The sequence below is a fragment of the Cnephaeus nilssonii genome (assembly GCF_951640355.1).
Source record: "Cnephaeus nilssonii genome assembly, chromosome: 16".
Classification (NCBI taxonomy): Eukaryota; Metazoa; Chordata; class Mammalia; order Chiroptera; family Vespertilionidae; genus Cnephaeus; species Cnephaeus nilssonii.
In genome coordinates, this window is record NC_137087.1 from 16,560,587 (window position 1) to 16,575,249 (window position 14,663).

Sequence of the window (14,663 nt, forward strand, 5' to 3'; positions counted from 1 at the left end):
GAGATTTGTATTATTTCCCTTGTTAAATTGAAAACATCTTGCCCTGGCCGGTGTTGCTCAGTGGTAGACTGTGGACCTGTTCACCAAGGGGTCACAGGTTTGATTCCCGGTCAAGGGCTTGTACCTAGGTTTCAGATTTGATCCTTGGTGGGGGTACATAGGGGAAGCAGCCAGTCGATGTTTCTCTCTTGTGCCCCCACTCCCCCCCACTCTCTCTAAAAATCAATGGAGAAAATATCCTGGGGTTAGGATTTTCAAAAATTTGAAAACATTTTAGGCTGTGAAACCATAGTGAATAGTTACTTACTGGTTGCCCCCAAAAGTGGAATGAACCCCAAAAGTTATTCATTCACTCAGCACAGTTGATCGTATATATGAAAGCTGTTTTCTTTATTAATTCCTTGAAGGAATAGCCCCAGACCCTGACCTCTCCAAGTTATCATCTAGTGAAGGAGATAGACTCTGTTCAACAAGCATGTCAAACTCTCCACCCACCGGTCGCATGCCCCGTTTATTTGGCCCGTGTTAGTCTTTGAGTTTGACATGCTTGCTGTACAAGAACCCCCAGTGTGGTAAGTGCTCTGAGAGAGGGTTACAGGAGCCCTGACCCAGTACAGGTAGCAAGGTGCAGGGGAGTGGTGTGGAAGCTGAGTCCTGAAGAAATAGCAGCGGTGAGCCAGGTGAAGAGGACAGATGGTCATCCCAGATAGAAGGAAAAGCACTGGCAAGGTCCTGCAGTGGGAAGTGGCATGGTGCATTCGGGTAAGGAAAGGCAGGAGCTCAGGTTGATGGGGAGTAGGGACAGACCAAGGCAGAAAAGCCAGCTGAGGCAAATCAAGCCTCAGAGTCTGCCAGCCAGGGGCTCAGCTTGACCCTAAGAACACTGAGAACCCAGAGGCTGTTCAGCAGAAGAGGAACATGGTCTGGTGTGCTGTTTAAAAAGATCACTTAGGCTTTGGCAGAAAGCACAAAGAAACAACAGGAGGGTGCTCTTTGGTCCGGTTTTCCCACCAGGCTGGGAGCTGCCCAGGGGCTGAGTTGAGCGCACCCCACTTCTACCTTTCTCCTCCCCTGGGCAGGTCCTCTTCCCGCTGAGCAAGGCCTGAGCTGCTAGTGGAGGTGGTTAACTGGCCTCAGACACTCCCCCCATAAGGTGAGTAAAAGCCCAGCAACCTTCCCCAGAGTGATGGGTTGGGATGCGAGGGATCTGAAGGGGTAAGAATATGGATGAGATGGGCGTGAGGCAAGGCCAATTTCTTCTCTCCGCGCTCCAATTTGTTTATAAAACAGGGCATTCCTGGTACTTACCTCGAAGGGTTGCTGTGAGGACACGATTCATACACAGTTTTAGTATCTGGCACAAAGCGAACGCTGGAAAAGTGTTCATTTTTGTTTTCATTCTTCCTAAAAGACAGGTGGGACCTGTGGGCACGGATATGGATTCCCTGCTGTCCGAGCGCCCCCCACGGAAGGTTTGCGAGCCCGTGGGCCACGCAGGTCTCAGCACCCCCAAAAGACCGGAGTTTGACAACGTGTTACGTGCGAGTTTGGGCCGAAGTTGCTAGTGTATATGTGATTCTATTCCCGCGAATTAAATCTTAAAACAGAACCCCAGGGGAGAACAAGGAGCTGCCCACCGCCCTCCCGCGAGAACTCGGTCGTCCGCCAGGCCTCGGGCAGTGGCCCGAGAGCCCGCGGCCCCGCCGAGGGGCGGAGCCTAGCGAGCCGGGGGCGGAGCCTAGGGAGCCAAGGGCGGAGCCTAGCGAGCGGAGGGCGGGCCGGCGCGGCGGAGGGGCGGGGCCTCGCCGGGGGCCAGCGGAAGTGCCGCCGGGCCTTCCCCGCCCTCCGAAGCGGGGTACCCTGGCCCAGCTATCCGCCAGTTCTTCCCAGAGCAATCGGCTTCTGGACCAAGTTCCGCCAAGACCCCAAGACCTGATCCGAAGAGGAGGCCCCAGGTCTGCGTCTCTGACGGTCTCGGGCGGTGCTTTCTGTCCCTCCCACTTCCCCTCCCTCCCTCCATTCCGCTGTCATTGGCGCGGCCGCAGGCGCCGGGAGGGGTGGGGGGCGCGGCACAGGTAAAGACCGCCAGTGAGGAGGGCGCAGGTGTGGGTGCCTCCCCGGCGGGACCGGCGGGGGGAAGAGAGGCTGAGGCACGTGCCCGGCTCGTTTCCAAAGCGATTGTATTGGCAGTGGAGCTAGGGGAGGGTAGGCGCGGACCCCTGGAGCGCCGCCGAGCAGAGGAGAGGTGGAGGGGCGAGACTGAAGCCCCCAGGACCTTGGGGGCCGGGTCTATCTAGACCCCGCGTCTTGCGCAGGCTCCGTTGTGCCTGGGCGGTAGTGAGCTAGTTGGGTGGGGGCGGTTCGGGGCCGCGGCACCGGAGGGTTATCCCCCATCCACTCCCTGTGTTGACTGGGGTCTGACAGTCGCCCCGCCCGGGTGCGCACAATCTCATGTTTGCAGAATGAAAATCAATAAAAAAAAAAATCGATGCCATGGCAAAGAATACGAAACATGTTGGATTGTTATTATTTGCATTTGTTAAGTTATTTTTATTTTATTGTTTACTTCTTTCTTGGAAAAGGTGGCTTCGGCTTGGATCAGGGCCTGGGAGAGGGACGCAGAATGTCCCTTGGTCTCCCGGCAGCCGTCCGAGGCCCGTCCTCGTCCCCAAGCCGCGCAAACTTCCCGGAGCGGCTATTCGGGGTCCGGCGCGGGTGGAGAGTCCCGGGTGCGTTCGGCTTCCGGACACGGCTTTCCTTCGCGCCTCATTGTGCTCACTTTAGGGAGAAGCCCCCCTCCAGCCGCATTTCTCCGGTTCACCACTCCCACACCCCGGGGGCCGCGCCTCCTCCCCTCCCCCGAGCTCTCCCCGGCGCTTTAAATAATGATATTTGCATGCAGGGAGCGATTCATAAATATGTCAGGGCCGGTGAAATATAGGCAACATTTCAAACTTTCTATTTAAAAAACATGAATTATGGCCGCGGAAAATGTGTTCCCATTTAAAGGCGATACGAAGTATTTGGTGTCTCGTCCCTGGGCCCATCCATCACGCAGACAATAAAGAGAGTTTTTCGCCCTGACACCCGCGATTTATGGGCGCCCTTCTCTGCCCTCATCACTCACCCGCCGCGGCCGGCCCGGCGACAGGCCCTGCGGAGAGATGGGCGGCCGCCACTACCCCCCACCCCCCACCTCCGTGCACTTTGCTCCGTAGCCGGCCCCCCCCCCCCCACCCCCAGACAGCCGCTCCCATGGAGGGAAGGTTTCGCTCCGGGAAGTTAGGAGGTAGGCGGGTGATGGTCTGGGCAGCCCGTGGGAGCGGGAACCTCGCTCGTCCTTTCACCTCCGCGCAAGCCTGTCTTGGGGCGAAGCCGGCCCGGGGCGGCCTGGAGGACCGGCTCTGCGTCCCGGCCTCGCCCGCCGACCGCGGCTCGGCGCGGCGCCGGGAAGTTAGCAGTGCAGGCAACGGGAGGGTATTTACTCGCGGTCTGGAGGTGAGGGGAGCGAACTGGGCAGGGGGCTCCCCAAGATGATTTATTTTTTGAATTTTTTTAAATTGTCTAAAGTTTTACATATGTCTCCTTCCCCCCCCCGATTGACCCCCTCCCTCCCCAAGAGGATTTCTGACCATTTCGCCAGGAGTAAGGCTAACTGGTCCCAAGCTGTCCTGCGCCCGGCTGGGCGCGGGCGCTTCTCCGAAAGCTCTTTCTGCAACTTTTAGGAAGCCAACTAACTCCTCCCGGGCGCAATCCCCGCTGACACAGCCTCGACGTCCGCGGCACCCTGGGAACTGTTTTTACAGACCCGCCAAGGAGTTGGCGAGAAATAAAGGAGGAGAGGCACCTTCCCCAGCGTTTCGCCTGGGCCCACGCTCTGCAGGCTGCCCCTTGCCCGCCTCGCCTACAGCCCCACCTCTCTCGCACGCAAGTTGTCACGCTGACCTCCCAGAGCCTCCGCCGAATCTCTGCTGCAAACTTGCATGGAAGAAAGTTCGGGCTTCATCTGCCGCCGAATTTGCTTTCAGTTTTCGCTGCGGGCGGGCTCGGCCTGGTGGGTTCCTGAAGCATCCACACGAAGTGGGGGCTGCGAGGCACAGCGGAGCAGCAAGGGGCCCCTCGGCCCAAGGGTGCTGATCGTCCAGCCTCCCTGGAGGGCCCCACCTGCCGCCTCACGAGCACGGGAGGCCACCTTGTGTGGCGTTCCAGGCCGATGCGTCTGCATACAGGAGAACCGGGCGGCGTTGCCTGCCCGTTGGCAGCGAGCTGGATTTATTCGGATAGAGGCAGAGCAAACCGCAGCCAGAGAAATCCCATCGATTCTAAAAATGACAAGGTTGAATTTATTGGATCAAGATTCATGTGTAGTGCAGGGAGATGAAAATTACACAAACAGCTTCACGTCCAGTGTGAACGGAAGATCGCTCCCGGCTCAAGGGCATGTAACATAACATCTGAATATTTAGATCTTTAGAGGGATATAAAACATTATTAAATTCTCAGTGTGTGCACATACAGTTAAGTTGGAAAAATCCTACAGCAAGGGTCTTTTTACAGCCTCTGCCTGGGTGTAATCTAGGCTCGATATAATACTTATGTCCAAATACCCACACAGCCCAATATTTCCTATAGCCAGAGTGAGTTCCACATCATCGAGGGGTACAGCATGTGTACCTCCTTAAATATCTGTGGCATGGCAGAGGTGAAATACATTTAAGAAAAACAGGCGCACCGGTAACTGAGCCATTACATCTCTACAATATTTGTGCGTACAGAAATAAACATTCCCACCAGGTCGGCTGTGGAAAATACACACAAATTGAGGGGCCTTGGGAAACCCAGGGTGGGGGGGTCACGGGTCCTGTATCTCTGGCGCCCAGCCCCCTGAGGTGGGCTCAGACTCCACTCCCGTATGACTGATGGGAGAAGCTGGGCCCAGACCACCAGTCCTGTCCCGCCTTGGGGGGCAGCGAAGTGAGGTTCCCAGATTCAGGAGCGGTGAGGGAGCCTTCCTGGGGTTCCGAACCTGGCATTTAGGATAGCGGGGCCTGGGGGCCTATGGGCAGCCCTTCCCCCTCAAATATTTGAACCACCTCTGAATTCTGGTTCCACCGAGCTAGGGCAGTAGCCTTTTAGGCCTATGGGTTTGGAAAAGGGCGGGTCGCGCTTGGTTCCCAGGCGTGGCAGAGGGCGAAGCCAGAGAACACCTGAAAGAAGGCCATGTCACTCCCAGGAGGTTACCAAGACCAGCTGGCCCCCCGGAGGGCCAGTGTGAAGCCACAGAAGCAGTTGTCTGGGTGTGTTTACTTCTGAAATGCTAGGCACCCCTTCACAGAATCCGATCGGTGCTGATGCCAGACGCCTGGTGGGTCTCCAAGTATTTGCAACGCCCAAGCATTTGCAGCAGTGACATTCCAAGACCAAATACTAATTCCACCGTGGGGTGCTTGCAACTGTCTTACCCATGTCACTGCCCTGGTCTCTCTTTATTTTCTCACCCCTCCAAATGCAACCAAACCTTAAACAGACACAGACTTTTTGAGAGCCCCTGTTGGAGGAAAAATTAGAAAGCAGTTGGTCATGAGTTCCTGGAAATTGCACACACTCATGAGGCAGCCCTGGCTCAGAGGAATAACCCGGGCCCGGAGAATGCCCTCCTTCAGAGAGTGGGACTGCGCCGAGGTAGTACTGTATACCTAGAGGAGGGAGAGAATAGGAAATATTCCTGGGCAGGGGGAAAGGAAGGGGCGGGGAGAGAAGGAGAAGATTAGGGAGACGAGGAAGAAGCCGAAGAGGAAACAAAAAACAAAAAAAAAGAGAGAGAGAAGATGGGGGGGGGGGGTCGGGGGAGAGAGAGAGAGCCAGGAGAGGCGAACCGAGAAGAGTGCAGGCCGTGGTGAGACTCTGGGAACCGGCCAGGCTTTGGCTTAGGCAAGGTGGGTACCTTCAAAGGTCTCGAGAAGAGGGAAGGCCACCCGGAGGCTCCCCCTACCAGCCCCGGAATCTAGGCCCTGCTCCGGGTCCCGAAGGTCAGCCCTGAGTCCGGCGGCCTCCGCGCGCTCTCTTCTCTGCCCCCTCCTTGGGGACCACAAGGCGGGGCCATGCTGGGTGGGGAGGCCCCCAGGGGCGCGCGCCAGTCCGGGACTATTTGGGCGCTCTGGGCCAGGCTTTCCAGCTCGCCGGGTCTGACCTGTCAGGCGGATTATCTTCGAGGGAGATTAATAGGGGAGGCGGGCTGCAATAATAATCGTTTTGTTTGATGTGACAACTCTGATAGGCGTTGATTTACTTACAAACTGATAGGCTTTTAATTGAGCGCCTCCGCCGAGCCCGAGATGAAAGGGAAGCGGCAGTGAAAGGCGGCCCGCCTGCCCTCCGGCCTCAATACTGATTAGCCATCTCGACAGTGAATAGTTCAAGGCATTTTCAAACTTTTTGCCTCCACTCTCTCCCCTTCTTTCTCCTCCCGCCCCCTCCTCAGATATCTGCCATGCCCACTCCTTTTTTAGAGAAGACAAATCATTTCCATTGTGTGCAAATAAAATCCACAGGACATCCACGCCAACAGGCCAACAGCCGCTGGGGGTTGGAGGCATTAGGCCTAGCGCCGAGTAATTAATAAACCCCCACGGGCCCGCTGGCCTACGAGGATTTGGCCTCCCTGGCGAGACGAGCCTGCTCAGATCCTCCCGAAAGCCCAGGAGCGAAGGCCTGGGTTTGGGGAACCCAGGCGCCTGGGTTTGGGGAAGGGCGAGTGCGCGCGGACCACGACACTCATGCCTGCGCGCAGCGCCCTGCAGGCCTGCGGAAGAGTGTCGCCGCGCCGCGGCTCGCCCGTTCCGAGGGACGCAGGGGCCACTCTCTGGTCCTTCCCCCCCCCCCCCCGCTTTGGGTGCTGGGGCTGCCGCACGCAATTCCAGAAGAGGGAAGGAACTGAGTGGGGGGGGGGGGGCACTCCCGTGTTCACCTCCAGCTATGGCCACCGCCCCTAGCATTCAGTGTCTGGGCCCCGAGGGGAGGCCTGGCGACACCCGGCTCGTAGCTGAGCTCGCCGAGCTGGGAGCTCCACAGCGGATCCAGGCCGACACCTCGACAGCCGCGCCCTCAGTGACACAGACACTAACAGAGCCGCAGGACACGGCGACTTCACAAACGCGCTGCTCTTCGGAGACAGTTTGGGACTAACTGGGACTTGCTACCCAAAGATGATAAAGACAACCTTCACAACCGTGCTTGTGGCCTCGCCACCCGCTCCCAAACTCGCCTTCCTCGGCTGTCGCAGACACTCCAACCCCCCTTGAACGCAGGCGTGTCCTTACACCTACACACGCGCACACATACTCACACCAACGAACAGCAGCCCCAAACACACACGGCCTCACTCGCCTCTTCAAATTATCTTTAGCCAGGTTGCCATCTCATGAAGTTTGCCAACCTGAAGCATCAAGGGATAAGATTAAAACGCAGAAAATGAATGCCTACAAGAAAATGCTAAAACTCACCCCGGAAAGTTCTCGGTACCTGGTCGGAGTGGGAGACAGAGACAAAAACGGGGGAGAGGGGAATGGGGTGGTTACAGAGGAGAGGGCGAGCGCCGCTGAGGGCAGGTCCGAAATCCGACCCCAGCGTGTGCGGGGCTCTGCGCCCGGAGAGCGCGGGTAAACCCCGTGTCCGGCCCGGCCTCCGCCCCCCGCGCGGGTACCGACGGGCTCTGGGCTCCCAGCGCTCCCTGCCCCGCCATTTATCAAAAGGATTGACAACAAAAGAAGAGTCGGGGCGGAAAAGTGGGGGAGGGGAGACTCAAAGTCTTCCAAGTCCTTCCGAGTAAGGGGATGTGTTCTTCTCCCCCCCCCCCCCCCCGCTTTCCAATATCTGCGACTTTCTGAAGGTGACCCCCGAACTCGATCCAGACGCTATCAAAGCCCTGACAACGCACACAGCGGCACAGTCACGCACACACACTTGTGTACGCAGAATCAGGTACACGGAAACACGCACAGCGCCTCCCCTCTTCGTCCCAAACAGCCGAGTGACGGTGCAAATCGAGGGGAACGCGGCAGTCCCGCTCCGCTTCCCTGGAAGCGCCCGTGTTCCCACCGGCAGCCTCCCCCGCCCTCCTTCGCTCCTTCGCTCCGCTCTCCCAGCGCAGGTCAGTCGCGGCTACGGGTCCCACAAATTCGAGCGAGCAGAGCGGAGTAACCCCGGCTACCAAGCCCGCTAGAATGGAGCGCAGTGCGGAGGGACTGGGGAAGCGGCCAGAGGGTATCTCCCCATACACCCATGGCCAGGCCTCTTCTTCGCAGCCTCGCAGCCCTAACCACTACCCCCGGGGTTCAAAGAATTGAGAGGGATACCCCACCATGGGCCGCCAGGACTCAAGGTTACACTGGTGATGTGGTCTTAGGAAGAAGTCGCCGCGTTTGGGGTCAGGGCACTACGGAGGGTGGGGTCCGCAGCAGGCTAGCAGCCTGGCATCCGCACACTACGTGCCCCCGAGGGAGTGAATATTCCAGGAGAGAGGAAAAAAAAATCTCCGATCTTAGATATCACCGCCGCCCCTCTCGGGTACCCGAAGCCCGTTCCGAACTCCGAGGCCCCAACAGACCTAAGTCCCCAAATGTGGAAGGGTGTGTATCTCTGCTTCCGACGCCAAGAGGGGTGAGGCGCGCACCCCAGGCCTGCGCACCCCTCTCAGCACCCTGGCCGCACCTGCGCACTTTCCTCTCACTATTCATTTTCTTGACACTGAGCGCCTCCCTCCCCTCTTCCATTCTTTTTCCTTAGAGCCCCCCTCCCCTCCCCTCCCTTGAGGCTGCTCCCCTTTCCTCCTCCTCCGCTTTCCCCGGGATCTCTTCCTTCCTCTCTGTCTCTTTCTCTCCCTCTTTTTCCCTTCAAGTCGCACCCGCCTTGTAATCAGCAACAAAAGCTGACATAAATCACGGGCGGATTGACAAGAGCTGACAAATAACTGATTGATTGCGGTCGAGGAACATTGACAATTGATGGAGGGGTGGAGATGCCCAAAGAACTTGGCGGGGGTAGGGGTGTGGGTGTGGGGGGGGGAGCGGGTAGGAGAGGAGAGGATGGCAGGGGAGAGTAAGAAGTGGGGGCTGAGTGTGAAACAGAGGAAACATGTGACCCTCGATCCTGCCCCAATCTGCGAGTCCCCGGGCGTCACGTGGCCGCGAAGGGCGGGGAGCCCAGCGCAGAACTCGGAGAAAAACCGCCGCCGCTGCCCACCTAGCTTCTGGTTTCTCCGCCGCCAAAGCTCGGGAAATCAAATCGGGCGGGCGGACTTCCTCCAGCAACCCGCTCCCCAGCCTTGCCTTACCCTGGCGGCCGCACCGCGAGAGATTTCAATTACTGGGGAGGAGAGAATATTTGGTGTTCGAGGCCCCTGTGCACCCCTGGTGTTGACAGTCCGGCTGTGGTCCAGAGTCTGCCGGCGCTCCGTCTGAACGCCACCTCCGTCTGTTCCTCACATGCACCCTCCTGCGAGAGGTTTCAGTTTATTTTCGAGCTGGGAGAAGGAAGGACGACAGGAGGGGGAAAAAAGAGGGAGGCGGCAGATAGCAAACGCAGAATAAAAGTCCAGCTACCCTTCGGATCGAAATCGAGGGAGGGGACTAGCCGCGGAGGTGGGGGGCTGGGGGCGGCGAGCTGGGAGCTGCCCATTAAAACCAGCGCTGAGAGTCCGGGCCGCGGCGGCGGCGGCGGCGGCGGCAGCGGCGGCGCGGGACGCGTCACATCCCCTTGACCCTCCAATCACCTCGGGCTCCCATTTGATTGGAAGGCGGCAAAGGCTTTAATCTCCCCCTTGGTGCAGCTGCTTTTGAAGTGAGTTTCCTCGCCAGAGCCCCGGCTGGACAGGCAGCGGCTCACACCGCAGAGAGCAGCGCCAACGCCGGGCCGCGAGCGCGCAGCGCAGGGGCACAGCCCGAGGCGGACACGGCGAGCCGCCCAGCAGTCCCGCAGTCGGGCCGGCTCTTCCCGCTCGGCCACGGCTCCGCTGCGAGCCACCCAGGATTATTCGCTTCTGGCTCCAGCAGCGGAGAAGGCGCGCTGGGCGCTGGTGGCCGCTGCGCCAGCTCCTCCTCCTCCTGCTGCTCCTGCTCCCCGGGCGAGCGCGCAGCCCCGAGCCCGCCCCGCGCCTCCGGGAGCCCTCCCCCCGCTGCTCCCATGCGCGCGGGTGGGTCATGAGCACAGCGCCCTCGCTTTCTGCCCTAAGAAGCAGTAAGCAAAGCGGCGGCGGCGGCGGCGGCGGTGCGGACCCTGCCTGGACCAGCGCGCTCTCTGGAAATAGCTGCGGCCCCGGCCCAGGCTCGTCCCCGGCCGGCAGCACCAAGCCTTTTGTGCACGCCGTGCCCCCTTCTGACCCTCTCCGCCAGGCTAACCGACTGCCCATCAAGGTGCTGAAGATGCTGACCGCACGGACTGGCCACATTTTGCACCCCGAGTACCTGCAGCCCCTGCCTTCCACTCCCGTCAGCCCCATCGAGGTAAGGACCCTCTCCCTGGATCGTGCTGGGATGGTACCATCCTGGCTTTCGCTTCACGGGATTCCTCTGGGGATCTGGGGGGTGGAAGTTGGGGGTGGGGGGGTCGAAGTGATTCAGCTCCCGGGTGGGAAGAGAGGATAGTGCTCCCGCACCTTAAAACTAGGGCGGAAAGGTGGGAGGAGGTACACTGGGGTGTGCCTGTTAGGGGGCAAGGCACCAAAACTTGCTCTTCCCTTTGGTGTAAAAGCGCCTGGCCGGACCCAGGCCCACTTTCTGCCCAGAAGACGGACGGGAGCCCGAAATGCGGTTCCAAAGTGGCAGTCCTCAGGACCCCCAGAAGCTGGCACACAGCTTCTCAGGCGCAAGCCTCCTGAGCCCGAACTCTGAAGAATTAGGGAGGGGGTGGGGGGGTGTACAGTTCTGGGTCTAGGAGTCAGAAACCAAAACATTTAGTGAGTTTTTTTTTTTTTAAAAAAAATCCAGTTTAGCGTTTAGCAAGGACATGGAAGGCCCAGTTTGGGGGAGAGGGGCGCCTGCTACCTTTCTCAAGGACGAGTGTGTGTGTGTGTGTGTGTGTGTATGTGTGTGTGTGTAGGGGGTGCCGCCTAGAATTGCGCCTCGGGGCTGGGAGGATCTTCGCGTGAATCCTAGAAGCCAGGATTCTAAAGGATATCCCCTTCTTTCTGTTTGTGCCCCCACCACCACCCACAAATGACCCCGCAGCTTGATGCTAAGAAGAGCCCGCTGGCCCTGTTGGCGCAAACCTGCTCGCAGATCGGGAAGCCCGACCCCTCGCCCTCCTCCAAACTCTCCTCGGTCGCCTCCAATGGGGGCGGCGCGGGCGGTGCCGGCGGCGCCGGGAGTGACAAGGACGGAAAGTCGGGGCCCCTCAAGCTGAGTGACATCGGCGTGGAGGACAAATCGAGTTTCAAGCCGTACTCCAAACCCGGCTCGGATAAGAAGGAGCCGGGAGGCAGCGGCGGCGGAGGCGGCGGCGGCGGGGGTGGCGGCGGTGGGGGGGTTTCGGCGGAGAAGTCCGGATTCCGAGTACCGAGCGCCACCTGCCAGCCATTCACGCCCAGGACAGGCAGCCCAAGCTCCAGCGCCTCGGCCTGCTCGCCAGGAGGCATGTTGCCTTCGGCCGGGGGCGGCCCGGAGGGCAAGGACGACAAGAAGGACCCCGACGCAGGTGGCGGCGGTGGAGGCGGCAAGGGCTCTGGGGGTGCCTCGGCCGAAGGGGCGCCCGCCGGGCTGGCGCACGGCCGGATTAGCTGCGGCGGCGGGATGAACGTGGACGTGAACCAGCACCCAGATGGGGGCCCCGGGGGCAAGGCTCTAGGCTCGGACTGCGGCGGTTCGTCGGGCTCCAGCTCCGGCACGGGCCCCAGCGCGCCCTCCTCCTCCTCGGTGCTGGGCTCTGGGCTGGTGGCTCCAGTGTCGCCCTACAAGCCGGGCCAGACAGTGTTCCCTCTGCCTCCCGCGGGCATGACCTACCCGGGCAGCCTGGCGGGGGCCTACGCCGGCTACCCGCCCCAGTTCCTGCCGCACGGCGTGGCCCTCGACCCCACCAAGCCCGGCAGCCTGGTGGGGGCGCAGCTGGCGGCAGCCGCGGCGGGCTCTCTGGGCTGCAGTAAGCCGGCCGGCTCGAGCCCCTTGGCCGGGGCGTCGCCGCCTTCCGTGATGACAGCCAGTTTGTGCCGGGACCCGTACTGCCTCAGTTACCACTGCGCCAGCCACCTGGCGGGGGCGGCGGCGGCCAGCGCTTCGTGCGCCCACGACCCGGCCGCTGCAGCCGCGGCGCTCAAGTCCGGATACCCGCTGGTGTACCCCACGCACCCGCTGCACGGCGTGCACTCGTCGCTCACGGCCGCGGCCGCCGCCGGGGCCACGCCGCCCTCCCTGGCCGGCCACCCCCTCTATCCTTACGGCTTCATGCTCCCTAACGATCCACTCCCCCACATCTGCAACTGGGTGTCGGCGAACGGGCCGTGCGACAAGCGCTTCGCCACGTCCGAAGAGCTGCTGAGCCACTTGCGGACCCACACGGCCTTCCCCGGGACAGACAAACTGCTGTCGGGCTACCCCAGCTCGTCCTCCCTGGCCAGCGCCGCAGCGGCGGCCATGGCTTGCCACATGCACATCCCCACGTCGGGCGCTCCGGGGAGCCCGGGGACGCTGGCGCTGCGCAGCCCCCACCACGCGCTGGGACTCAGCAGCCGCTACCACCCCTACTCCAAGAGCCCGCTCCCCACCCCCGGCGCGCCCGTGCCGGTGCCCGCGGCCACCGGACCCTACTACTCCCCCTACGCCCTCTACGGACAGAGACTGACCACGGCCTCGGCGCTGGGCTATCAGTGAGGGGAGTCGCGAGGGCGAGCTCGGGAAAGAAAGGAGCTGGGGGGGAGGGGAGGAGCCCCGGGAGGGGCGGGAACCGGGGAGAAGCTACTGTCACCCTCGCGTGGGGATGACCCGGGCCAGGAGAGGAAAAACTATCTTACACCGTATCTGTCTCCCCGAAACGGCGACCGAGACCCCGGTGGGAAACTCCCCTCCCTACCTCCCCTTCCCACCCAAACTTTATAAAAGTTGGAAAAAAAAATATCATTTGACTTTTTATAGAAAAAGAAGGAAAAAAAATAATTGAGAAAGTGTTCATCTGAGGACTGCATCGGTGGACACTGGTATTTATTTATGTTAGCTCCAAGCGGACCCATGGTTCTAAAGTGCATTATTTAGTTCGAGCTCCGTAGATAAAAAGGAAGAGGGGGGAAATTAAAAAAGGAAGAGGGGGATTTAAAAAAGAAAAACGAACCCTCCCGACCCTTGTAGATTATAAATAAATACAAAACCACCACAGAACTAGAGGTCTTCTCTTTAATGTTACTTTAAAATTGCTATGATTGTATTGTACGTTCTTATTTAATGTCTGATTGAAACACAACTTACATGCATGTTTGTTACAAAAATGAAAAACAAAAACAAAACAAGTCACAATTTGTCAGCTCTGATTTCAAATTGCAATTATTTTTAAGGTGTATACCATTGGAAGAGAATGGGTATTTTTTTGTATGTATTCTGGAAGAAAACAAAAAAAAAAGGAAAAACAATTCTATTCCAAAACCTCATTTGCCTTATTTTGTTCTTTAAAAGGAACACTTAACTATTTTTAATTTTTAAGTACACCCGCTGAAAAGGGGACAAGTAAGGTTTACGTCATGTACTAAAATAATAGACAATGTATCGCTTTAAAGATTAAAATTCCGTATATTTGATGTATTAAAAGGTTTTACTTCTTCTTCTTATCTTTTTTATTTTTTTGGTTAAAGAGAAAGAAGAGCAAGGCAGCCACGGTGGGCTCCCTGGGCCTCGCGCCCACTCCTGCCCAGGACGGCGGCCGCAGTTCGATTGTTCTGTCGTGATTTTCCGGAAGAGGCGAAGGCTTCGGAGGGGCTGGCCGGTAGTGGGGTTGGTCTCAGGAAAAAAATATTTTTCAAGAGGGGACTTAACAATTTGAAAATAGCTTGTCCTTAGCTATCGCTCATTTCGTTTTTCTCTTTTTCTCCTAGCAGCCTGTTTATTAAAAGTGAAAGAAAATGATTTTTAAAAAATTCCTCTTGCGCTTTTGAGGAGTTTGGGTTTCGTTTTGAACAGAGAGCAGCGCAGGCCACGACTCGCCCGCCGGCCTGGGCCCCGGGGAGGTGCGGCGCGCGGCCCGCGGTCCCCCGCTTTGCTTCCCCAGCATCCCCGGTCCCGGGCCGCAGCCGGGCTGGGCTGGGGGACGGCGGGTGCTCGGGAACCTGTTTCCCCGGGTTAGGGAGAGCGCGCCGAAACCCTCCCGTCTCTCAGGGGAAAGTGAGCTTGCTGTCCTTCTCCTCTTCTGGCTGCCCAGGGCCAGAGATGGCCGCCAGCCGACCCACTCAGACACCCCCTTCCACCCCGCACCACCCCGCCCCCGGCTCCTTCCTCTCCGGAGGCCGGACGCCCGGCTAGCCGGCGCCGCGGCTGTTTTTCCGCGTCCCGAGCCCTCTGCAGCCGGTGCTCTATCCCAGTCTGTGCCGCAGGAGAGTGCGCCGGGGCAGGGGACCCGGAAGCCCCTTCAAACTCGACCCCTGGAGGGTCCTGGCCCTCGTTCTCGGCCTCGCGGGGGCGACCCGGTGGGCGCCG

At 59.3% G+C, this 14,663-nt stretch overlaps 1 protein-coding gene across 1 annotated transcript; it reads left to right on the plus strand.

Annotated features, from left to right (window-relative positions):
- The first annotated feature begins 9,304 nt into the window (after nt 1-9,304).
- ZNF503 (zinc finger protein 503) lies at nt 9,305-13,794 on the plus strand. Its single transcript, XM_079793114.1, has 2 exons — nt 9,305-10,499; nt 11,223-13,794. Exons 1-2 carry the CDS (start codon nt 10,197-10,199, stop codon nt 12,855-12,857), a joined length of 1,938 nt encoding a protein of 645 aa, XP_079649240.1. The 5' UTR covers nt 9,305-10,196; the 3' UTR covers nt 12,858-13,794.
- Nucleotides 13,795-14,663: the final 869 nt, after the last annotated feature.

What these genes read in the sequence shown, in the direction of transcription:
- ZNF503 (XM_079793114.1), top strand. Translation starts at nt 10,197, where the DNA reads ATGAGCACAGCGCCCTCGCTTTCTGCCCTAAGAAGCAGTAAGCAAAGC. An exon ending in CTCCCGTCAGCCCCATCGAG is followed by an intron (nt 10,500 to 11,222) that starts GTAAGGACCCTC and finishes ATGACCCCGCAG; the next exon opens with CTTGATGCTAAGAAGAGCCC.